Consider the following 27,643-nt stretch of genomic DNA (forward strand, 5'->3'; position numbering starts at 1 on the left):
CAAGCTTTCTGTTCAAGAAATGATCCTTTTTTACAGTTTTTTTTTTTTTTTTGCTGTACACTGAAATGATAACCAAAGAATTTCTCAACTTACAAATGAAATTTAAAATTATATGTATTAAGTATTTCAATAAAGTGATGAAAGACATAACATGAAAATCCATATAATTTTTGGAAAAGTATTTCCATTTTTCAATATAAATTTCACTGTAAGATATGTCTTTGTCATAACAGTGGTCAGTTTTGTAAATCAAGATGAAATAGAAAGGCAACATTTTTGCAAAGCAGTTAAATACTTTTTTTTTATATATATATATAAATAAGTAATTCAACACAAAATACTTTGCATTTTAACTGCAAAAACTTCAACTGTATATCCCATATGAGCAAGTGGCAGGTTTCAGTACAATGAAGTTTAAATAACAAATTTATAAAATAAACCCTTCACATGTGTGGCACTGAATGCTTTTCATATGAATAACTAAGCACTTAGTAATCATTGATTTGTAGCAGATCACATAACATTTGATTCAAACAAACACCATTTCCTTTTAATGTATGGCTAAAATATGAGTATATGTTTGAGTTATGATGATCCCTTAACTACCACCACTACCAGATGATCCTCCTTAGAGGAGTCAGAAATTAGGTTAGGAGCAACACGTCTTAATAAATCTAGTGCAAATGAACAAGGTGGGAAAGCATACATGACACCACTTTGATCTTTCCCATCTTTTTTAGTATTACATGGCAGTGATATCACACCAGCTGCTTCTTTTTGCTTAAGGTACAATACAAGGTTTCTAAGTGGTCGTTGCTGCACAGATGAAGTCTGATCGTCACCAGGTTGAATGGGAACAGGAAACGTTAATAAAAGGCAATAACCATGTGTACCAGCAATAGATATCCTTCGGGACACATCGTCCAATTTTGGAGGATCTAAACGTAATCTCTGAGTTATCCTCAACATTGGAGGTTCTGAACTATGGTCTTTCATCATATAATCCACTAATGAAGAATCACCACTGCAAACATGCATCCTGGCAGGAAACGCACTATTTTTTAGCACCAATCCACCATGCCAGGCAACTGGACAGCATTTTGCTAAATCCTGTAAATTATCAACACTATCCACAATAGTCACACTGTCTTTCATAAGATTATCGTGTTGTTGTCGTTTCTTATCAAAATCTTGTCGTCGATTTCTGTCATTTCTCCCAGAATCGTAATCATAATCTTTTCGAAAATCACTTCTGCCATCAGATGAGAAATGCCCTTCCCTAGACATCCGCCGATTAATTCCACCATTGCTCCGATTTCGCCGAGGTGAGAGAGTATCTTTGTTTAGAGCTGAGCGATCAAAATCACTTCTTTCAGGGCTACGAGAACGTGGTCTTTTGTAGTACATATCATGGCCAAGCCTGCCGGATTCATCCATATCTGTAGGACTTCGATTACGCTTACGACGATCGGAATTATCATTTCTACCACGTGGATGATCATCCCACCATCCTTGATTATTGCGGTTCCATCCTCTGTAATCATGACGCTCTTCATCTTCAGGTGGGCCCCATGGTTCTCGGCCTTGAAATTTTGGTGATCTATCATACATAGGGTCATATGGTTGATTTTCATACATGTTATTTCTAGACCAGTTGTTGTCCATACCTCCATAGTAATCTTCAGCAGCAGGCACCTCACTTCTAAAACTAGGCCTTTTAGAAGGTGGAGGAGGAACATAGCCTTCTTCCTCCCTGAAACCAGCACGAGAAGGTGACTGATAATAACTGTAAGGGCCAGGATCAGCAAAATCAACTCGCAGCCTCTTATCAGGTCCTCCCAAGGGGAAACCTCGCATTTCTTGGCAAGCTGCCTGAGCAGCATCTATGCTGTCATACTGAATATATGCATGGTTTTCTCCTTTAACAAAATCAATTTTTCTGATGGCACCAAACCTATCAAATTCTCGTTCTAAGTGCGATAAAGAAGTCCATGGTCCTAATCCACCAACCCAAATTCTAGTAGTAGGCGTAGCTTTACCATAGCCAATTTTACATTGAAATTTTCCAATGTACTGACCTGACATTTCAACTTTTCCCCTATGAGCCATATCTAAATTTAAAAACTTAATAAAAGCATAAGCATTTCCCAAACCTGGTGCAGGACGCTTAACATCGATGTCTTCTACGACACCATATCTTTCAAATATTCTGCGCAGTTCAGCTTCAGATATTGTCACTTCAAGATTACCTACAAATAATGTTCTGGTTGCTTTGTCATCTTCTTCAGGAGGCACATGATGCAAGTAATTTGGAAATTTTTCTTTCTTTGATTCGTCTCTTCGATGCATAGGATGGTGATGAAAATCATTATGCATGTTATCCCTTCTCATACCTTCACGTGGATGAGAATAAGGGGTGTTCCTTTCAATTGCATTTTGTCTCCCACCCCCCATAGCATGCCGGCTCATACTATTGTTACTGGCAGAGGAATGTGCTGGAGACACACCACGAACACCACTGTATTCAGGGCTAATACTCCTATTCCTCCTACCAGATGCACCTCTGTCAAAAACAGGCTCAATTTGTACAGGCTTATCAAACAGCACAAGCCTCATTTTGTTATTTCGAGCATCACGGGCATCCTCATATGTTCTAAAATACACATAGGCTACACGTTCATTCCCATTATAAAATATTTTAACACTCACATCACCATATCTATTGAATTCACGAATTAATGCATCTCGAATAGTAGCATCATTAACTTTATGATTTAAATTTGACACACACAAAGTTTTTGTTACAGGTGGAGGACCACGCTCTGATTTCATATTACGTGGATAATCATCATATGAATCTCTACCCATAACACTGCCTGAACGGCTAATAGTCATACTTCTTTCATTAGATGAATCCCTAGTTCGACCCCTACGTTGGTCATTTGGTGATTTATTAGTACCACGTCGTTCTCTGCGATCGGGAGGAGATCTCTCCCTAGGACTGTCATCATATCGCGATACAGAAGAATGAGAACGTTTACTTTTACCAGGGGAATCTCTATCTTGTTGTCTTTTCATCTTACAGAAAATATACTTCACACAACACACTTTTTTTTCATAAATAAGTATAAATGAACCACCAGATCACTAAACTTTAACACTCGTGATTTTCTGGAATTAACACACAATCATTAACACACAAACACTGTAATCACTTTTTCAATTTGTTTGCACGAAAACTAGTAGTAAAATATACATATATGAAAAAAATTTTTAAAAATATCAACAAATTCACAACACAAAAGTATCGCCAAAATATCCGATTTTTGCCGCGAAATAGCATTACATGGTTGATGTAAACAAGCTTAACAAGGCTGCAACCGCCATATAAGCAAGATCTGGAAATATATAATTCACACACATTAAAGAAACATATTCTTTGAGAAACAATATTCAAAACTGCAATTACACATATAACAGCAAAAATTGCAAGTTAAATTATAGTAATTATTTTCGTTTAAGCGAAATCATTCATAAACACAGGACATGATAGAAAATGCTGTACACAGATGGCACTGGCACTACCAGGATGTTGCCCAGTTAACTTATAAATTTAAATAAATTCAGAAGGAAATAAGATATCATTGAATTTTATAGAAATTATTTTCAATAATTCACCCTGAACAATCAGCCCTGACATTTATTTTTAAAAGGGGTTATATCAGCCAAAATTTTAAAATCGAAAGTTCTTTTTTAGATCTTGTGTAGACGATGCTCATAATTAATTTAAATGATTTTTCGTATTATGGAGATAAATTATTTGTTATGCAAAAAAGTAAAATGAGCTTTTAAATTTCATTATAATTACTTAACCCTTCAAAATTTTTTATAGACATGTGCTAGTTTCCAGCGTAAAAAATACCTCAAAGTTTCCCGTCTTTTGACTTGAAGTGAAGCAAAAACGCAATGTTGTTACTGTGAATTTTCGTTTTTCTTGAATAAACTTGATATTTTTGTTTTGTTGACGTACATGGCCAGTACCGAAAGTCAAGAATTGAATCTGTAAGTTTTTTTACTAATATAGAAGATGAGTCATTTTTTTAAAAAAATGTAAGCTATTCTAATTGGAGACTTTATTTAAAATTTACATTCAATTCCGTGAATAATTTTTATCTAATCAGTTGACGTAGCAATATTAATAAATATTTTTCAGATATTATTATTTATACTATGAAAAAGTTAAGCAGTATTGAAATTTTCCTGTTAACTGAATTTCACTTTGGACTTTATTCACTATGTTATAAAAATTAATTCTCAGTTAAATTTTGTATTCCTACAATAAATAAATAAATAATTTTTGTTGTATTTATATATATAATTTGTTTTTTCAGATAAAAAGTGTGAAATCGGAATGATGATTGAACATGAAAATTCCTACTTTACTTTGGATTCTTTCCTTTTCCAGTATACTTCCTTATCCAGTTTATTCTTCCAGATTTTCATGTAGTATAGATAAAAATGTGAACCTCAAATCAAATTCTTTACTTGACAAAATTCATGATAATTATAGTATTTTTCTACAAACTCCTGGAGGATACAGTAAGAAATATGGTACTTTTAGTGATGATATGCGATTGAAAATGAAGGATGAAGCACGTAAAATGTTTCAATTTGGTTACGATAATTATTTGAAATATGCATTTCCTAAAGATGAATTAAATCCAATTCTTTGTTGTGGGAGAGGACCAGATTACGATAATCCGTAAGTAAAATATTAATTTCTGAATAGAATATTCTCTTTTTTGTTATTATATTATTAGATAATCAGGCTTTAAAAATTATATATAAAGTGATGCTAAATTAAGTTTTATGAAAATAATAAATGCATTAATTAAATATTGGTATTATGATGGATAATTTTAAAAATAAAATATGAAACTAATCAAATGTATTTTCTTTTATTAATGCAAAAGCAATTAGGCAAATAGTCAAATATATAGATATAATTATATCTTATAAAATATTTGCCAAGATCTTTGGATTAAAAAGTATATATGTGAGTATAAAAGTTATGTTATGCTTTGATAAAATAACAGTACTTAAAAAACTATGTACTTTTGAGTTGGTTTTTATTTGTCTAATTGCACCCAATTAAATGCTCTTTTATAATAGACTTTTATTTATCTTCTACTTACTAATATGCTTCATTTTACTAATATGCTGTGTGAAAATCACAAATTTATAATTACATAATTTATTTTATAAAATATTACAGTTCTGATAGGGAGTCTTATTATTACAAAAAGTATGTGAGTATATATACTATTAATTTTGAAATTATTCTCTGGACTTATAGATATAAGTCCTGTTAAGTACATTAATAGTACATTAATAAGTACATTATAGATATAATTACACTATACGAGCAATTAAAAGAGGGGGATACACTAAAATACTTAAAAATTGAGTTGAAGTAAAGACATATATTTATATTTTAAGTAAAAAATTTAAGCTCATCTATGTTTAAAATAAATTTCAATGAATAAATTTTTTTATAATTTAAAAAAAATTTTTATAAATGAGAAATTTTTTCTTTTTATTGAGGTTCTTAATATCTTTGTTAAGAAATACTATTTTTTAAATTTATTTATGTATCAGCTGGCTATTGTCCAGCTTAAATGAAATTTTTTTTATTACTAAATTTGTTTGCAAAATTTTTGTTTCTTAAATGTGTTTATAATATTTTACAAATAGTTTTTTTTATTTATTCCTTGTCAATGTAGTCATTCTACTTCATAATTTTTTTAAAGATTTGTGAAATAATTTATTTGAAAGAGCTGAAAATTATTTTTGCTGTGGAATCTTTACAACTGAACTTGTTTTCGTGTAATGATATTACAGGATTTTTCTTGTAATTATTGATAGGTAAACTTACTTTCTAAAAATGTTATTTTATAGATATTGTGTAAGTATATGAATTTTAATTAAAATGTGACTAATGTAGCAATGATTTGAAATTTTTTTTTTTGTTATTAAGCTATAAAATATTGTTTTATCTATAAATATGTCTCTTAAAATGAGAAGAAAAATTAAATATCCATTCCTGCTGAGATAAAAATTTATTATCTTTATCACCTGCAACCTAGTTTTTATTAGTGGTTTATAAATATTTATCTCTATTAATAATGTATCAAAATGTGTATCTAGAATTGTTAAATTTAGTATAAATACCTATACTTTAAAGGATCGAAAAGTATATCCTGGAATGACTTTTTTGAAATTTTATTTAAAATTAGGTGAGATTTTAGCATATTTATATGATAAATCTTGAAAATAGTACTGCACAAAATTGATTTTTACACCATTTTAAAATTTAAAAACATTCTTCTTTTTTATTGATACTAATTTATTGGACTTACAGATTTTTAAAATTTTTTTTGGCAATATTAAATTTTTTGGGGGGTTTTCTTTTATGTACTGCATTTAATTTTATTGTTATAATGAAATCTTAACCTTATTTATTGTTTTATCAAATATTTAATCTCATGATTTTCGTTTTCAAATTTGAAAGCTAAGGAAGAAGGATTTATTTTGAAGTCAATGTAGTTTATATGAGAGAAATCTTTGAAAATGAGAAAAATGATTTCCTAAATAGTTAAGTTTTAAATAATGCTGTGATGTCATAGGACTTGATTCTATTAAGATGGTTAGACAGAAAACTGGTAGAAATATAACTAAAGATGGTAGCTCTAAATTTTTGAAGGAGTTGAAGGTAACCCAATCACTTACAATGCCAAATTAGTACAGGTAGAAAAAGCTGCACAACTCCAAATGATGATCGAATAATTAAAAGATTGTGTATTCTTGTTTGAAGAAAATCATTTGGGAGCACATAATGTGAATGGCACAATGCAATGTAAAGTTGAGCAATTTGCAGGAATGTAGTCTAAATGCAAGAATTCTATGAAAAAGTCAATTTTAAATTTTAAATGAAGATTGAAAAGATTAAACTGGGCAAAACCCCATATTAACTAGAGAGGAAAATAATAGGATTGTATGATTTAAAGTGATGAGACCACAATCTCATAGTTAGATTGCTATGACATCAAATGCATTAGGAGAAGATTTCTGTACAGATTGCATTGCATATACTGATAAACACCCAATAGTATAATGATCTGGAATATATGATAGTAAGAGGTGTAGGCAGAATTGATGGCAATATAAAGTACCAAAAAATATATAAATGAAATACTCTTTCCAAAAAGGCTATCTTCTGTTTGTGATCTTTCCCCAGGTAATGAGGAATTTATATTTCAAAAGGATTTAGCTCCATGTCATGTTGCCACTGTACGTAAAAATTTGTTTTAAAACAATCTTATTTCACTATAAGAATGACTTTTGAGTAGCCTTGTCATCAAAATATTTGAAAAATTTATTTAATTGGTTAAAGCAATTTATTACACAGAATAACCTAGCAAAAACACTCAAGTAATTGAAACAATAATCCAATCTTGGAATCGCATAATACCATTTCAGGAACTAAAAGTACTGGTAAATTCCTTAGAATGGCATTGAAAGGTGTAATTGATGCTAAAAGTTACTAATCTAAGTATTAGTTACCGCGAGTGAGCATTCTTGTACATGTAATGGCATGAGGAATGTAGGAACAATGGTTTCTACATTTCTTTTTCTTCATTATAATATCTATTTCAATAAAATATCCATTATAAAAATTGTTTTATTGAATTTTTGGCGAAATTGTCTTTAAAATAGTATGCAGCTTTATGGTATTTCTTTTAATAAAATGTATATAAAGCTCTAATACATTGTAAATAAATTGACTAATGTATATAAAAACCCTATAAATTTTGTTGTTTCTCAAAACAAAATTTTTATTTATCTATGAAAATATTCTTGTAAAATTAAGATTTGAATTTTATATCAATCTTTTTGATTTTAGAAAGATTATTTTCTGTTATGAAAAGACTTTAATTTGAGGAATATCAAAAAGTTATGTGGAGAAAATTAAAAAAAAAAAAAAAATGTTTATTTTATTGTATAATAGGAGAAAATGAAATGAGAATAGTTAGTTTGATTTTAACATCATCCATTGAACTTGATGCATTAAAATAATATCCTTATAAAAATTTTAAACATTGTTTTCTATCAATAAGGGTGATTTCTTATTCTTTTACTTTTCTTTTCAGGTCCAATATAAATATCAATGATGTCTTAGGTGACTATTCATTAACTCTTATTGACGCATTAGACACACTTGCTGTAAGTTTTAAATTAAATATCATTATTCAAAAATCATTTCTCTGATTTTTATTCTTTAATTCATTGTATTTTAACATTTGTATTATATTTTGTAGATTATGGGCAACTCAAGTGAATTCAAACGAGCCGTTTCCTTAATAATTGACAATGTATCTTTTGATACTGATAATACTGTCCAAGTGTTTGAAGCTAATATTAGGTTTGTATTGACAAATCAGACTATTATTCATTATATATTTCAATAGGGATTTCAATCATTTTTTTACATCTTTAAGCAAAGTATATATATATATATATATATATATATATACTTAATTAATTAATTAAGTATACGATTTTTCATTAGTTATGAGCTTTTCTTCATGCTTAAAAAAGATGATTTGTCTTTAGTGTTGTCCATTCTCATTAAATGGAAACATTATAGATTTTAAATAATTTTATTTGTTTCAGAGTTACCACTTACACTGTCCAAATAAATTTTGTATCTTTCTCTAAAATGTATTAATCATTTATGAAAAAAGTTAAGATTGAGTATATAAATATATATTAAAATACTTGAAAAAACTACAAATAAAATATTTTTGCAATGACAAATATATATATATATTATCCAGGGATTTAAAAAAAAAAAAATCGGTAAATCCAAAGTGAATGCAAAAAAGAATTTTTTTTCTGTCTAAGATACAAATAAAATAACACAATATAAAAATAAAAATAGAAATTTATGAAGCCATTAAACCAAGAAGATAAAAAAAAAATAATTAGATTAAAATAAAAAAAAATTGATTTTCTTTATTTGGGTGTTCTAGACATTAAACTTTTTTAGAACTTCATAATTTCTGCAAAAAAGGCTAGAATTTTTCTACTGAAGAAATTCTTTTGGTTTTGTATATGTGTTTATCTGTTTTGTGTTTTTATTTCAAAGATATTTTATTTATTTACTTGAAAACACTTACCACTGCATGATTAATTTGCTGCCTTAGTGTATTCATTGGTTTGTTATATGTTTTTTTTCCATTAGTTTATTTCAATTTCTTTGCTTTAAATGCTTAATTTTATTATTTTTTGTTTTTCAATTTTTAATTGCGATGTATATATCTGAATATTTATTAATTATTATCAAAGTAAATTAATCTTTACATCTTCAGTAAATTTATGCATAGCATTGTCTCATAGTCACATGAATATATTTTATTCAAAAGCATGCAAATTTTAATGTAAAGATGAAGATCGATTTATTCTTTCTATATGCATCTTTTGTTTTATCTCTAATTTTGTTGACCTATTTTGTGTTTCTGGATTGGCAGTATTTAAATCAATGGAATTTTTTAGTATGAGGAATTAAAAATTTCAATTGGTTATAGATTTCTTCCCTCGAAGGGTATATTTCAAATAAAATATATAATTGCTATTTAAAATTGTTATTTTTTATTTTTGTATTTCACTAAGTATTTTATTCTTTAAATTAGTCACAATTGGTTTTTATTTATTTTTAAGGATTCTTGGTTCACTTCTATCTGGCCATCTTTTAATTAATGCTACCAATCAACCATTTGGAAATCTAAAACCAGTAGGATATAATAATGAATTACTGCATTTAGCTCATGAGTTAGCTAGTCGTTTATTGCCTGCATTTGAAAACACTTCCACTGGACTTCCATATCCTAGAGTATGTACTTATTTTATTTTAATAAAAAAAATTAGCTGAAATGTTTTTAGTTTTTTTTTCCCTTGGTAGTTGCTCAACTATAATTGTATAAAATTCTCAATCTTTTAAGCTTCATAATGTACTACCCAATACTTTCTAAATCAAAACTGAAAACAGATTACTTTATCTAATTGTCTAAAATGTTTGTCTGTTACTTTGTTTTCTAAAATGTAATCACATTGTTAAAAAATTTACCAGGTAAATCTCCGTCATGGTGTTCCTCCTGATGTATCTACTCACACATGTACTGCTGGTGCTGGATCTTTATTGCTGGAGTTTGGAATGCTTAGCAGATTGATTGGTGATCCTGTCTATGAAGGTGTAGCAAGGCGAGCTGTAAAAGCTCTTTGGAAGTTGAGATCAAAGAATACAGGACTATTAGGTACACTTCTAAACTTTAAAAAAAAAAATTCAGTCCCTTTAAAAAGTGCTTCTATGATGTATGCAGAACAAATTTAGTGATTAAATTTTTCATTCAATCTTAGTGTAAGAACTTAAAAAACATTGCAATAATAATTTTTTAATATTCATTATTAAACAATGTGTCAAAAAAAAAGTACTTCTTAATATGGTAGTTTCAATAAAAATATAATTTTGTGCTGGGAAGGGAAGAACATTTTATATATACTAGAATATAAAAGTTAGGAACTTTGTTTTTGTGTTCTAAGTAAATTTAATCTCTTATCAGATATGTAATTAATACTGTAGATACCTTATTGTGTAACTAAACAGTTCATGAAATAGACTATTGCAGAAAATGAAATTCAGAAAAAATGAAAAGAGTTTAAGAAGAAAGAGATGATTATAAAAAAAGAAATAACTAACAAATGCTACTTAATGATAAATATGATTTTTATTTACTATGGGTAGTGTCTGCATTCTCAATATAAGTTTGTCAAGTAGCTATTGGAGTATATGTGCCCATTCAGCCTTTGTTTTAGTTTTTATGTTTTTATTTGTGAATATGACAAGCATAAAGGTTCCTTCCGGAAACATGGCACATATGTTTTTTCAGATTTAAATCAGGAGAATGTACCACCAATTTGTTTAAGCAGTAGTATCTTCATTTTCCAGAAGCTCATTCATGGCAAAAATTTGATGTGATCTTTCATTATTGTCTACAAAAATGAAGATTCATCTGCTTCAAGATGAATAAACTTGGGAGGGATTATTTGCTTGCGACAGCATTTTGCTTATACATGTTTCAGTCAAAAATATGGAATTCAGTTCTATACCTTATCAATCCTTACATGATTCCTATATCTTCTGAAGCAGTATCTATTTCCTTCTCTGTTCTTTGAATTGTATGCTCTATATTATTGTAAATGCTGTATTAAATGGTTGAGCATCAGGTATGGGTTGATAGAGGAATAGATATTCTTTTTGAAGATTCTTGGCTATTTTAAAATGCATTGTTTTATGACCAGTTATTATTAACTTCACATTTGCAAACGATTTTCTTTCTCAAGTAGTAGTGATCTCTCTTTTATATTAGCAAAAATCAGGAGAACATCTGTTGGTATTGCTTTTCTTGAATGACTATATGCATCTTTGTCATCTCTGTACTTTTTAGCTATAGATATCACTTTTTAGCTATAGATATCATGACTTTACTTCATATGAAAATCATGACATCGACATAGCATTATTTTTCTTTGTTTTGCAAGGAAGATTCCAAATTTATTAAGATTACATTATTATTAGCTTCTCTGCCCTATTTTACCTATTGAAAAATTAATGTTATGGAGCCTTATTCTACTCATCAAGGACATACTAAACCTGCTTGACAGAGTGGAAAAGAAGATTTTGTACTGCTACTTTATTTTACTAGAATAGAATCACACACGTGTGAAGCACACCGGACATTTCACTTGTTGCAGAATCTACCAATTTGTTTCTCCCAAAACTGTCAGCAAAATAGTGCTGCGCCAAATAATTTATTTCCTATTTGCTATTCCACATGCCCTATTCAGTGATCTAGATTATCCAAACACTGTGCTTGAATAATCATTGAAATGATTTCATATTTCTTTGTTTGAAATGAAATTCTATTTAGTTTTACAATAACTAATCTCAATAATACTGTTCATAACCATTTACTTATTTGCGTTCCTGGTCATTAACCAAATTAAGCACTCTCACATGGTTAGATATGTTGCATTATATTTATATATGGATCATTTATACTCAAGTGATGTATGCTTGAGTTCAAGCTATTTTTGTAAATTTCATGGCTGCATGCTGTATATTTAACAAGCTTTTCCTCTGAAAATATTTTGAAATATCCTATATGGAATACGGTGATGAACATTTAATGATCCACATTTTCTTATGTATAATTAAATGCATTTCAAAATTTTAAAATTTATTTCGATTTTGCCATTTAAATGTTTTTCTTCTTTAATGAAAATATTTACACCTTTAATTAATTAAATTAAACTATTTTTTCATTAAATAAATTAATGTAAAAAAATTAATTAAATTTTTGAAATGATGAAATTAATTTTTTAAAATCAAGTAGTTATATATCTATTTTCTGCAGATTTAATGCTTGTGTTTGTCAATAACACATTAAAAAGTAAGTTTTTAACCCTGCTGTTTTGTTCGTATTTACTTCACGTATGTAGTGTTCGGGTTAATATGACCCGACTCAGAAAACTAACCTTTCTTGCAGTAATTGACAGGTGTCATTTAAAAAGTGGTTTAAACAATAGTAATATAAGTTTAAAAATAGATCTAATAATATAAAACAGCTATAAAAGTAACTAAAATATATTTGAAATTGAAACTTACAATAATATAAAGCATCTATACAAGTAAAAAAAAAAAAAAATTTCGAAATTGAAACTTACAATAATATAAAGCATCTATACAAGTAAAAAAAAAAAATTTCGAAATTGAAACTTACATTTGAATTACAATTACAATTTGAACAATAATATTTTACATGAGATTTGCAAATGTGATTTTTACAATTGCAGCATAACATATTAGTTTTGTTGTCATTGTTTGACAGACAGAGCTTTCACCTTGCACGTCTGACACACAATGAAGTATTCTCTGCAAATCTTGATGGTACGTTTTTCCTTTTTCTTTGTATTCATTTCACTATTTTTATTGAGTTCTCACTTCTTGGTAGGTGTGGCCTTGCTTCAATGTATAGAAAAATGAGCGATTTTCCCAGTTCTTCCATAAATAGCCTTTATTCAGTCAATTTGTTTTTGTTCCATTCTCTATGTATTGAAGTCCATAGAACAAATGCATTCTATTCAGAAATTTCAAGCATGTTATAGAATACTATCATAAACCAACGATTTTTTTTTTTTTTTTTTACAAATGTATATGTTTAAAAGTTGATCAAGAGTATCTACAGCCCTTTTTGTTGAATTATAATCTAAGATCATTAATGGATTTTTGTCAGGTCTGCTAGCTTCTTTGTCATGATGCAAAGTGCTCATAAAAATAACATTCTTGTTCTTTTTGGGGATGTAATTTACAACTGTTGTGTCTAAAGTAAAATAAAATAAGGAGCTATGAACTTCTTTGTGTGGCATTTATTCAGGAAGTTCTGATTTATTTTTTCTAATGGTGCCAAGCATTATCATTTTCCTTTTTAGAAGTTGCCCTAAGTTGTAAGATGTGAAAACATTATCGCATGCAATATTGTGCCCCGAATACCCATAAGTAAGATCACATACACATTACTCGCATTCCCTGACTTTTTTTCTGGCTTTGACCCTTGTTCTTTTCCAGTGTAAATTTGTGTTTTCAGTACATACAAAATTTTACTGTCACATAAAATCCATATTTTGATCCCATATGGTTTACTTGGTATATACTGTTTGAAAGGACATTGGCCATGAAATTCTACTACAGTACACTCCCGATTATCCGCGGAATTGGGTGGCGCGGCCGCCGCGGATAATAAAAATCGCGGATAATCCGAAAAAAGCTAAAAACGGGTATAGCAAAAGAGAAAACAGTCATTCCAGCTTTGAAAAATCGTTTTATGTACAATAAAAAGTAAAATAAACAGCAGGAAATGTTTCACTAACGCTTAATATTTTAGTATATCACTCAAAACTAATCTAAAATGCATTTTGTTAATGAAAAAAGAAAAGTGCTTTGTACTTACGAGAGGCGTCAAGGATACACAGAAAAATGAATACATATGTACTGTTTTAATACTGTAATGTATTATGTAATTACAAAAGCATAACTGTAAAACTACACTTTTTGAAGAAATCAGTCATTTGTGTTTGCTTCTTGCTTTGAAAACATTTTCTCTTTGCTTGGAAGCAAAAAAAAAACAAAAAAAAAAAAAAAAAAAACAGTGCGATAGGCGCGGATAAACCGCTCGCGGATAATCGGGAGTCTACTGTAATTGTTCATCTAAAGTAATATTTTCATTTGCATTGTATGATTTTGATAGAATTTCTATCGACTTTTCCCAGATATCTTGCGTTGCAGTTAATTTATTCAAATTTCTTGTCGCACAAAATATATTTCTGCCAGTTTCTTTATCCCATAAGCTTTTTGTTGATTCTCCATATGATTTATAAACACCAGCTAACAATAATAATCCAATATATGCTTAAAAAGTTTTACTTTCAATATTTTTTCACTTTTTCCCATAAACCCTTTCTCTTTCAATATTAGTCATATTTATGATTTCATTTTCAATTGTAGAATGAATACCACCTCAAATGCACTTTTTACATCTGATATCCTTGCCGTTTAATATCTTGTGGCCCCTGGGGTAGTTTTTATAATATTTATAATATTATCAGCTGTTGATTGAGAAGAAAGTGGCAGCAGATCCAACTTGCACTTTACTTCACGATTCTTGGACTGAATACTCCCTTTATAGTTCATTTGTTGAATATCGGTATCAAAATCATTGTTAGAACTTTCACTCTCAATTTCATCACTTGTATGATTTTCATACTTCAATACTTCTTTTGCACTGTTTGAAGCTTTTATTAGTTTAGCTATTTATTAGTTAGCTAACTCAAATTTCTGTGATTTGCCATTTTTTCTCCCACATTCGCAGGCATAACTCTTTTACATTGTATCAGAAAGTGAAATATAGCAGAAAAAAAGGAACGTTGCTATAAGAGCAAAGAGATTGACCCCCTGCCAATTGTATCAACTTTTGGACCTTGCACGCGCTCTCTTGTGTAACCAAATACATACGTCAATGAAACAGGTTTCGAAAACGTATAAATTACATAAACTATTGTTATTCTTTTCCTTTGAAATATTCCAAACAAAAGTGGAAATGTATGAGTAAAAATAAACGACTTTTTTGCATTGAGTCATATTGACCCGAATGATACATTAGGTATAAATTGAAAAATATTCCTTTGAAATAAGAATAAACCTAAATCTATCGTTGGTAATTAATATATCCAAATTGGTAAATTATATATATATATATATTATTTACCAAAGATGTCAAGAAGTTTCATGAAAATATCCCTGTACTATATATTTTACGAAGGTGTAAATTTTTTTTTGGGTCATATAGATCTGAACAGAGCAGCTGGGTTAAACAATGTATTATTATGTGATCTTACATGAATTGTTACTAATGTGCTTTGAGATTTCATTATCATGTTTTACATTAATTTATTATTTTAATCATATCAAAATTAACATTTTCGAATGTTTCATTTCTATCTATCTGCATAGATATGCAAATTTCCAGTTTGTATATTTTTTGTAATATAGTATTCAAGAATCTCTTTTTTTTTTAACTATACATAAATTGAAAAACTCTATGATATTTCTTGTAAAGATTTTCATTCTGTATACTAACATAATTGAATTTTTAATTATTTCCTTTGTAGGAAATGTTATTGATGTTCAGTCAGGTGAATGGGTTGGACAAATGAGTGGTGTTGGAGCAGGTTTAGATTCCTTTTATGAATATTTGCTCAAAGTAAGAATATTTTGTAAAATATTTAATGCATTAAAATTTTAAAACTATCCTATTTTTTATAAATGAACCTATACATTTAAAATAATAAGGAAAAACCAACCACAACCATTGGTCTGATTTTGCTAACTTTTGTTTTATATGAAAGATTGACCTCTATATATGTTATAAATGATCTCCTATCACCCACCACTCTCCCTTTTTTAGAAAATCGAAAGAATGCTTTTTCACTCTAAATTCTGTAAAGGGAAAACCCTCAACAAAGTTTGAGCCCCAGCCTTTGTACCAACTGATTTCATATGTCCTTTGATTATGGTCCATTGATATGTCATCAATGGTAAGCCACCCATTGTGATCTGCCATTTTTAAGAGAAATCTATGAAACACCATTTCATTGTATATTCTGAGAAAAATCTTGACAGAATTCTCTACCACAACAATTGTACCTATTTTGAAAACTATTATTTCATAAGAATGCTCATAATTCTCAAATATGTCATCAAGATCATCTACATTGTTTCTATCCATTTTGAGAGACATTTCAAAATAAAACATTGAGCCTTTCAACCTCAAAGCAACTGATTTTGCCAATTTTCGTTGCCAACTTAGCGATATCTTAAACTAAATCAGAATGCTTTGTTTTGTAATTCTTTGCCTTCTTCACCTTTTGTCGAGTTGGAAGGGAGAGTGAGATGGGACGGATTATCCTTGATAACATATCTAGAGCCATAAGTTTTCATATGAAATAAAAGTTAGAGTAATCTGGACATTAGAAATGTTTTTTAGTAGCTGTGACTAGAAACATTTTTGAGTTTTTTTTTTCACTCCAAAGAAATATGTGGAGTAGTATTTTTCAGGTTTTTCTCAAAAATGGATAGTGGATACAAGCAAAAGAATAGTGATGATGTAACTATATAAGACACCGATTTTCATTTGAATTAAAAATGAGCAAAATCTTATAATAATTCTGACTTGAGGACTAATTCTTTGTGTTTAGTAATTTTTTAAACATTGTTTTTTTAAAAAATAAATGAAATGGTTTTGTATTGAGAAGGAATGAAAAAACGAAAAGAAATATGCAATGAGAAATATATCAGATTGGAATAAAATTGCTATTTTTACCTTCAATTATTTCATTTAATGGAAAATTTATTATTATTTATTAATGAAGATATTAATTTTTAATAATAATGTAGTATTAATAAATGAGAATAATGTGGTTGTTTTTAAGAGAATTTTTTTAAGTTAATGTGAGATAATTATTTTAGCAATGATTTATAAGTAATACTATCATAATGTAGACTAGATCATAATTTAATGTTTCTTTTGATAATAACAATAAAAGTGGATAGTCTTAATAGTCTTATCATAGAGTGTGTTTATTTTTATATTGTTTGGTGTGCATTTATAAATAATTTTTCCTTCCAAAAAGCAATATCTCTTGCTATATTTTGATTTACTGATTTATCAAAAAATTATTAGAAGAATATAATTGTAGTTTATAATTATTAAAGTAAATTAATAATATTGTTACTTTTGACTATTAAAATGGTAGATAGATAAAAAATTATAAGACTTTTATTACTAAATTATTTTCTTTTTCGTTCTTCGTTTTTATTTCGTTTATCTTGTATTCGGTAGAATATTTAAAGAATGGTTTTTGTTTTTCAGTCATATATTTTGTTTGGAGATAAAGGAGACTACTTGATGTTCAATGAAACATACCATACTATAAAGAGATATATGAGAAAAGGGTAGCTTTTGTTTTATATTTTTCTGACTTAGTTTCCTTATCACCCCTTTCATCACATAAAAAATATTTTTTTTTATTTTTTTGCATGCATAAAGACTTAACATTTGGAAATTTTGAATATCCAATACAGTTTTTGTTTTTTATTAGCTTTGAAAAATTCCATTTTACTCTAAAAGGTACTGATAGATAGCATATTGAAGTATTCAGTACTAATAATTTTCTTATCCCACCCTAAGTACTGTAATCATGAAAAATTGATTAACTTTCTTTTTAATATGAGTAGCAGAAAATTGGTGCTTTATAATTTACTATAGAAAAATATGCAGTAAGTATTGTATATTTTACTTTAGTAAGTATATCTGTGTGATATAAAAGTAGGTATATTGTAGCCTAGCAAATAATGTTAAATGTAACAGATGGTTTTTTAAAATTTTGTTTATAAATAATTTAAAAATGTTTATTTAATGCATATTATTTTTTGTGTAATGCATAAAAAGTGTCGCTTTACAAAATCATTTAATATTTAATGTTACTTTGCTATATTTTGCTTCTTTATATCATAAATTGTTTTATAGATTTATTAACATGCGAAGTTAATTTTTAATAGCTTTTAAAACTTGTTTTATATTTAATAAAATGTATATTCTACTGTTGCTCTAGATTTACATTAATTTATTTACTGTTGATATATGTTTTATTAACACAGTGAATCTCTCAAGTCTGGTAACATATAGAAATCAAATTGCCTCCATGAGGGATAAAGTGTCAAGTCAAGTTGGAAGTGTGGTATCAGAATGAAAGTCTTGACCTTGTGCCTTGTACTTTTGTTTTTGGTAGATTGTGAAAATGATTGAATTCTTTCAAAATCCATTGGAGAATAGGGAAAATCCAACTTTATAATATTTTGTGAGATGATTTGGATATATCATTGTGACAATGACTAAAATATCTGACGGATTGTTTGGATATATAAAATCATTGTATGGATGTTAAGTTCGCCTTTATTTCCAGACTTTTGGAAGCTTGTTCATTAAAATAATTTGCAGGAGTTAAATTAGATTTTTAAATGATTTTTAGAAATTAGAAAACAGTTTATTTTTTTAAATTAATATTAAAAAATGTAGTGTAGTTGTTGAGATCTTAAATACACAACACTTACAAGAATAGGGCATTGGTTGTAAAATGGAGTTATGATATAAGATTTAGTATATTGATAGTGTACCTTTTGGATGTTCATTCATTAAAATAAAATCATGATAGTTTGTAAATTCCTGGGAAGTAGTCATCAAACTCTTGACATAGCTTATCTACTAGGAAGTTGTCATCATCTTTCAGCGTCCAGACAAATGGTCATTAAGGTATTGGCTTCATAATCAGGAAATTAGGATTCGGTCTTGGATGTATCTTTAGTTTCCTTTCAGTTATTTAGAAACTATTTAAATTAAATTAACAATTTACAAATAATATTTATTGCTTTTCATTTTTTTATAGAGAAATGTTTCTTATCCTAATACTTAAATCATAATTTAATTTTACACAGAAAAATAAATCTATTATCCTTTCTCATTTGAAAATTTTCCATGCCACATGGATTAGATTTCACTAAAAAGAGTAAGAGATGGAGGTGGGAATATTTATGCCCTTAACAAATAACTTCAGAAAAGCACCCTCCCCAAATTAGTTGTAGTGGCTTTCTGAAACAAACTGTGAATGTAACTTAAACGATGATTAATATTATTTATAATTACTGACATCATAAAGAAATTATTTGATATTTCTAGAAATCAATTCTACATTCATTAATTTTCAGTTGCATATAAGATAAGAATAGTTAGTATCGTAAAACATTGGAAATCAAATACATTTTGTTATCTAGCATAATTGATAAATAATAATTGTTCACAAGTGTAGCATATCTCTAAGAGATCTATTGGAAAACTAATTTCATTTACATTCTAAATTATTTATCTTTTATAAAGTTTTAGAAAATTAGGCTGCATGCCAATCATATTGTATCATATTAAAAATTGGCATTAACAATTGATGAAATACTCTTGATTTTATTTTATTGCAGTCTTACTGAGAATTTATTTTGAATAAATAAAGCAGAGTTCTGTATAAGCTTTGTAAGATTTTCCTTCTATCCACAAAAATAAACTTTGCAAATTGGCAATTTCTATCTAATTTGGGAGATTTCAAAATTGTTTTTATTGAAATAATTTGTGGAAATAAATACTTGTATTTTTGAAAATAACTTTCTCAGCCTTCATTTGAATTTAAATGATAATTAAATTTTGAACCATCTGGCTATGTATTCAATAATTTATCATTACTTTGAACTGTTTCTTTTGATTATTAAAGTTAGGAATTTTTGTTTACGTATTAAAAATTTTTTCAACTGCTCTCTTTAATTTCCAATATTTGTTCTTTTAATTCAAACAAATAGTTTGCTGTGATTAAAATGTAAAACTTTAAATTATTTTAAGATAATAATACTAATTCAAATGATTTATAACATTAAAGTTATATTTATGCTTATTTTTTTAAGAATTATAATTCAAGTATTTAGCGAATAAACATTTATTTTGACATAAAAATTTAAAAGGCATATTAATGAATACTATCTGTAAATTTTTAAATAATTTTGAAAAAAATTAACAATGAACAAGCAGGCATTCATGATCAAGCCGTGATTTCTCGATTTTAAAAAGAAATCTTTGACATTCATTCTCTCTTGTATGTTTGAAGATTGTGACAACTACTGGTATATAAGCTATGCCATAAGTTTGAAGGCTATTTTCTCAAAATTGACTGACTATTGCACTTTAATATTTTCATGAATAACCTGTTTAAAGGTATATTGCTATTATATTAATATTGACCTCAAACTATATTTTTCAACTTATGCCCTTCCCTTATTAGTCTCTATACTATTTTTTTTAAATATAATTATTTTTTAGGAGAGCTCATTGTAATCATGGCTATGGAGAGCATCCATTATATGTCAATGTCAATATGATAGATGGTAGTACATTAACTTTATGGATAGACTCTTTACAAGCTGCCTTTGCTGGTGTTCAGGTAATATGCATAATTATGCTTTAATTGGGTGCTTTAAAAGATTAAATTGTTGAATTCTTCAACTTTTAATTTGTCAAATCATTTTTTTTGTGATTGTGTTAAATATAAAGCTACTGTTATATGTATTTTAACCCCCCCCCCCCTACAAAAGGCAGCATTTTTTTATAATTAACTAACATTTAACATTTTTATAATAAACATTTTTTATAATCAAGCATTTTTTATATATTAAATTTGTTGCGAATCCCAGAGTCATTGATCCGGCATCCGACCAGCATCCAATAGAGTTAATCATAAAGCGGTCTTTCTTACAATGGAACTAATTATGTTGGGAAGCAATATTATAGGTTCATAACATTGTTCCCCTCTTCATGGAGTGATGAGCCGGCAGTCCCGCTACAATCCATAACTATACAGGCCAACTATTGATGTGAACAATCTTTGGTCCGGCTTGGGCGACCTCCGCAATTCACTTATGATATTGTTAATTATGTTGGAGATAGTAAAAAACCCTTCTGAACCTTCTTTCTGCTTCGGGCTTAGACCTCTTTTTCGTTTCAGACTGTACTTACAGATTTGATCCTACTTCTTAAAATGCAGTTTGTCCCAAGGAGCCAAACATCATATTGTAACAGGATTCTCCAGAACGAATTCTAAACAAGTTGTCCAATTGTCCACTTTCAACTTGCTCCATCAAACCAACCAAATAGCAGGATGTTCAACTTTGTTTTCGGAGTCCACTTGAAAGCCAGGAATTCTTCGGCATCGTCTCCAAATCTTTCACGGGGATTTCCTCGCCTATTCCCGGCTCATTCTCGTTCATTCGAGAACTGTCAGTAGCTCTCAATACAGGATTCTTTAACGAGCGCACCTACCTTTGCAAGAAAGTTTCCTTTGTGACGACGTAATTCGTTCGGATACGCAGGAGATTCCACGGCTCCTATTTGTATCACACTCCTATTCAGATCCACAAGAAAGCAGAATTCTTGAAGGAAATCTAGATCGGACTAGAAGGAGCAGCGATTTCAGTCACAAAGACTTCATCAGTAGTAATCCTCAAGGAGATAGAAAGGATTAGTTAGTAGATTAGTAATCCTCAAGGCTTAGAAATAAATTGTCCCTTCAACCTTTGGGACAAATCCACTCCCAACAGGATCGCATTTGCTCCTGTGTCTACTGATGTTGAACATGGTTTGCTATAAACAGACCTTCCAAACAAAGTTCATTTTCTCGACCCCAAAATGCCAGCATTTTCGATCCTGCTTCAAGGGCTTCATTTGGAGAAGGCAGCTTTCTTTCTGAAAAATGGTCGCGATAGTAATGATAAACAAACTGTAATATGAATACCGTAATATAGCAGATTATTTCGAATAATATGTTAAACTAAGTGCATTCATGATTTTTTATTTAAATGACTAGATCATTTGTAGGATTGAAGAATACTCATATGTAATCAGTATGTGATTCGTATCTAAATATTTTCTGCAAAAAAAAAAAAAAAAAAAAAAAGCGAAGCTTAATTTTCTAGATATTTTAAATGTTTAAATTGCATATATTTAAAATGAATTGTAGATTATAAAAGAAGAAAAATAAATAAAAAATATTTACATTAAATATTATTTTTTTTTAGGTTTTGACAGGTGATATTGAAGAAGCTATTTGTGCTCATGCTTTGTATTATTCTATTTGGAGACGATTTGGTGCTCTTCCAGAACGTTTTAATTGGCAAAGAGTTAGTCCAGATTTAGCATTTTATCCATTGCGGCCAGAACTTATTGAATCAACCTATTTACTTTATCAAGCAACAAAAAATCCTTTTTACCTTCATGTTGGTCAAGAAATTATTGAAAGTTTGAACAAATACTCTAAAGCAAAGTAAGTTTTAATGTGTTTTTCTTAGTTATTTTTAAAACCCTTTCTGAGAAATTGAATATTTTAAAATCTGTTCATATTCATTCAAAATTCATTGTATGCAAATATTTAAAATTGATTAATTTTGAAAGTTTTGAAGAATTGAAAGTCTTAAAAATTGTTTCATCTTTTGTTAATAGAAAAATAACTGCCTTTGGCAGGATCAAAATCATTTTATTGATCCAAAAATGGTCTTGACAAGAATAATTTTCAATTCAGGTTGATTTTATCTGTGATCGTTTTTAAACTTAAAAAGAAAATGATTATTAAAAGTTGTATGGAGGAGCTTTGAATACTTAAAATTTGAAAGACAGTAGCAAATTTATTTGAAGACCTTTGGAATTATTTAAGGTCTCATTTTTTATATAAAAAAATTAAGAACATTTTAATAATTTTTTTTGAAAAAAAACGATAATGCTGTATTTTTTCTAAGAATTACTATTTATTTACTCAAATGAAACAAATACAAATCCATTAATTTACATCTTAATTATAATTATATGTTTCCCTTTGTGCTATCTTATTGCTTGATTAATAATAAACCACATATCTGTTTCAGATGTGGATATGCCACTATTCACAATGTACAAGACAAAACATTAGAAGATAGAATGGAGAGCTTTTTCCTAAGTGAAACATGCAAATATTTATATTTAGTAAGGCTATTTTTTGTGTTTAGTTTCATTTAAAGCATTTGCCAAAAGTTGTATTTATTAAAATTTAGCAAAGAAAGTTGTTAGCATAGAAAGTTGTGTTCCTAAATTTTGCTCTAAAAAACTTGGCTCATATTCTCTTTTTTGCTTAATGTTACATATGTATAATAATTTTTGAAGTAAAAAACTTTGCTTGAAAAATAAAACAGGTTTATGTAAAGTTTTATTATATATTTTTAATGCTTTTAAATAGCATATTATGAAATTTTGGTCTTAATATTTGAGGTAAATTATCAAAAAGAATCCCATCAGAATTCTAAAAATTCTGCAAATACTATTGTTTGGTTCAATTTATGTTATTGTTTAAGGATATCTGTTATCCTTTTATCATATCAATTTAGTTGTACAAATTTTCTCTGAATTTCAACAATTACAGTATCTCAAAAAATAAAGTTAGATTGCATGGACAGTTACATTTCTATGACTTCATGATGTCTTAATTAACTTCATTAGGAAAGTCCATTTACACAGCAAATTTATAGATATAAGAATATTAAAATAACACAGCTTTAATATCTTTCAAGGTATGCATAAGAGATTTAATAGAAACAGAATAGAACAATTATTCATAGTAAACCAGCTGATTGCCAAATGCTACTTATATTCATAAAATTATACAAGTGTCCCTTGCTATCTTGAAATAATTATTATATATGATTCATATTGGATTTATTATTCATATGAGATTTTTTTTTATTTAGTATATTTAGTTATTTTGATATTAGAGTACATTAAACAGAAGTACAAAAACTTATGCAAAATTTCTATCAAGCGTTATTGAAGCTTTTGTTAAGGATTTTTTTTTCTTAAATCAGAGTTTCTTTGATAAAACTGCAAATTAATGGGGTTTCGAGTAGCCCTATTATTACATACTTAATATATATATATATACTAAAAATATTGTATTTTTCTTTCTTTTTTTTTTTGAAACATGAAAAGAAATACAATTCTGAAAAACAAAGATATATAGTTTGTATCATTTGTATCATGTAATTTATATTTGAATATATATATATATAAATAAAGAGAAGACATGCTTTTAAAGACACATACATACATATTTATTTATAATTCTACACACTACTGGTTTTCCATATTATTTTTGAAAAAATCATTATGCATAACAGAAAACAGATCGATTTATTAAAAAAAAGAAGTTGTATTACTGTTTTAGAGTGTAGTTTAGAATCCAAAATTTCTTTCTTTCTTTCTTTAAAAAAAAAAAAAAAGTATATTCTGCCTTTTGGGAAATTTTTTCTGATGTCTTAATGTTTTTATCAATTTTGAAGGGTATAATTTTATATTAAAAATTTTGTTTACTCTTTATATGTTATTTAATATAAACAATAATTTTTAATTTAATTAAATAATTTTTAGAAATAAGATTTAATTTCCAATTAGGATACTAATTGTGATTATAATTGACTAAATATTTGACGTAATATTATTCTTTAATTTTGCGAAATGCATATGAGATTTTTAAATGTTTTGTATTTAATTTGTTTTTTATTTCTTTTTCTCAGCTCTTTGATGTTGATAATCCATTAAATAAAATGGCTAGCCATTACGTCTTCACAACTGAAGGACACATTTTCCCACTCCTCAAACAATCACAACTAAAACTTTGGAATTTTGGTGAAGATGCAAATGGGACAGAGCTTAAAATCTCTGTTTCCGATACCAGACATAATGTTTCTAATAAGACACATTCAAATGTAAGTATAATTTGGGGAATTTTAACATTATAATCATATTATAATGCAGTTTGCTGAATTAAATTTGAAAATTGCATATGTGATTAGTGAAAAATATTGGCATAAAGGATCAGAATTTAGTGCATTCCACCAATGTGGTAGCAGTAATATCCATATACTGTAATGGTTATGCTTATTTACTTTCAAAAGCTTTCTATTACAATTCATAGATTTTTTTTTGTGGTGAAACTTGCAGATTAATAAGTGTAGCAAATTCTTAAAACTTAATTAAAAATAATTACATAATTGATAAATTGACCCTTTTTTTTCCCCAGTATATATATCTTTTTTCTTATAAGCATATTCAAAAAGAATGAATCTATTGTTCACAAATTAGGATTTAAATAATGCAATTAGATGCAAAATACTGATTTAAAAAATTGATTATATAATTTGATTAAGATATAAAATTTTTTTAAGCTATTAAATGTCAAGTTTTCTATGTGTATATGCTTTAACCACATTTTCCCAAATTTATTGAAATGTGTGTTCATGAAATGAAGCATAAAAATCTAATCAGTTACAGTTTTTTTGGTTGGAAAGGTAAACCATTATTTGAATGATTCAGAAATGTAAAAGAGGTTACAGATATTTGGTTAATCTTTTCAAAAATATAAGTTTGCATTATTTTATAAAATTTAAAATTCAGGTGTATTAATATCTGAGAATCACTGTTTATTTTTAAGAATTTTCTAATGATGGAAATTTAATTAATTCTGTTCAGAATTGATTGCTAACCATTTGTTGAATAACATTTAAAATACACAATTTTAAGAAAAGAGTTCCATAGTTTGATCAACTCTGCTACTTTTCTACTCATTTTTATTTTCTTATATATGCAGTATACTAACAGAAAGTATTGTAATCATAAAAAAAATCAACTTCCAGAAATGGTGAATCTCCATAATTTTACCCCCCCCCCTTAAGTTTGAAAAAAAAAAAAAATCTTTTATGTAATTATATTTGCCTGTGAATACAATAATTCAAAATTGCTTTGTGCTAGAGGGATGAAATTTTACATGCATCTTTTCTATTAAATTTAGTACAAAATTCATTCACAAGAAGTTTGTCTGAATACTAGTGAATACAATATTTGTTCACACAAAGAGATATGTGAATAAAATTTAGCTCACAGTTTAAGGCTACATACCTGATCTGTATCAAATTTTAAACCAACTCTATCAAGATGTTGACTGTCTGCCGGTCTGACATGTATATTGACGGAGCAAGTACAATTAGATAAATGAAATTTTGTTTATGACCTTGTGACTAAATTTGTAGCTCTGTCAAATTGTGGTTCCAATTACTCGATAAAAAGGCATAAAAATGCCTGCTCAGTTTAATTCACTTTACTAAGAAGCATAAATGCTCATGTGCAGTTATTCTGATAGCAAAAGTTTGAGCACTTATTACTTTCTGAGTCTTTCCCATGTTTACTAATTTTTAGTAAGGGCTGAGGAGGGTGGATAACACTTTTATTAAGGAGTATACTTGAAAGAAGGAGAATACCTGCGGATTCAATTTATATTTACAATATTTTATTTTATTTTTAATTTATTATCAGTTTATTTTATTTTTAAAAATACAAATCTCTTTTTCATCAGAAAAAGAAATTTGTATTTTTTTTATTTATTTAACTCAAATAATCTGGTTGCCATTATTTTATGATTTTTTTAAAAAAGATTATTTTTTGACTATTTATAAATTGAATATAATCTAATTTAAAATTATTCCATTTTTCATTAAAAAAATATTGTTTTCACTTTTTAGTGTGAAAGAATACCTGATGAACGACAATACCTGTTGCCTTTGAAACCAAAATACATGCTTCAAATCAGTCAAGCCTTGGGATTAGAGAGCTAAGAAATTATTTTTTAAAGAAATTTTATTCTTGTATAGATATAATTTAAAGCTGTTTATAGTTGATGTAAAGCAGAGATAACTATGTTTTTTGTACAGAATTCTATTTATATATCACTTGTTATTTTGCATCAATCAATCTATTTTTAATGGTATTTTTATTTTTGTAATTGTATAAAAGGTATTTTCTTAAGTTCATTTCAATAAAATAGTACTCAATTGCAGTAATGTCATTTTTTTAAAAAAAAATCTAATATACATACTTGAAATAAATTCTTCTATATAACATAATCACTTAAGCTCGATTATATTTGCTATTTATCCTACTGTGTGAATTTCCAAGAATAAAAGTGCATATCCGAATTCTGCCTTTTTTTCTTTTTTTTTTTATGAATTAGTTCAATAAATGTAGGTCTAAATGTTGAGCGTAAGAGCATGATTGTATTACCCTTCTTCAGTAAGGAGTACACTTGGAGTACAATAAGTGTGGGGAAAAATCAAATTTTCTAATGCAAATTTAAAATTTAATTATTTCATATTAGTGTGGTAAATTAATTCCACGAGAGGGCGCTCTGCATTCTTCTGGTGATAGCCAGCAGTCGGAGGGCAGAGTTCAGAATTCACTGAGAAGAGACAGAT

General features: G+C 27.9%; 2 protein-coding genes across 2 annotated transcripts; one reads left to right on the top strand and one right to left on the bottom strand.

Annotated features, from left to right (window-relative positions):
* Window positions 1-309: 309 nt before the first annotated feature.
* On the bottom strand, window positions 310-3,574 carry LOC129963376 (RNA-binding protein spenito-like). The gene has a single exon (XM_056077711.1). The coding sequence runs from the start codon at window positions 3,076-3,078 to the stop codon at window positions 586-588; it is 2,493 nt and encodes an 830-aa protein (XP_055933686.1). The 5' UTR covers window positions 3,079-3,574; the 3' UTR covers window positions 310-585.
* A 376-nt stretch (window positions 3,575-3,950) lies between these two features.
* On the top strand, window positions 3,951-27,228 carry LOC129963381 (ER degradation-enhancing alpha-mannosidase-like protein 1). The gene is made up of 13 exons (XM_056077718.1): window positions 3,951-4,062; window positions 4,392-4,762; window positions 8,211-8,283; window positions 8,379-8,482; window positions 9,781-9,952; window positions 10,190-10,373; window positions 15,844-15,935; window positions 17,604-17,686; window positions 20,646-20,766; window positions 22,397-22,641; window positions 23,237-23,333; window positions 24,914-25,105; window positions 26,915-27,228. The coding sequence occupies exons 2-13, from the start codon at window positions 4,425-4,427 to the stop codon at window positions 27,005-27,007; spliced, it is 1,794 nt and encodes a 597-aa protein (XP_055933693.1). The 5' UTR covers window positions 3,951-4,062; window positions 4,392-4,424; the 3' UTR covers window positions 27,008-27,228.
* The last annotated feature ends 415 nt before the right edge of the window (window positions 27,229-27,643 follow it).

This window comes from Argiope bruennichi, chromosome 3 (genome assembly GCF_947563725.1).
Source record: "Argiope bruennichi chromosome 3, qqArgBrue1.1, whole genome shotgun sequence".
Classification (NCBI taxonomy): domain Eukaryota; kingdom Metazoa; phylum Arthropoda; class Arachnida; order Araneae; family Araneidae; genus Argiope; species Argiope bruennichi.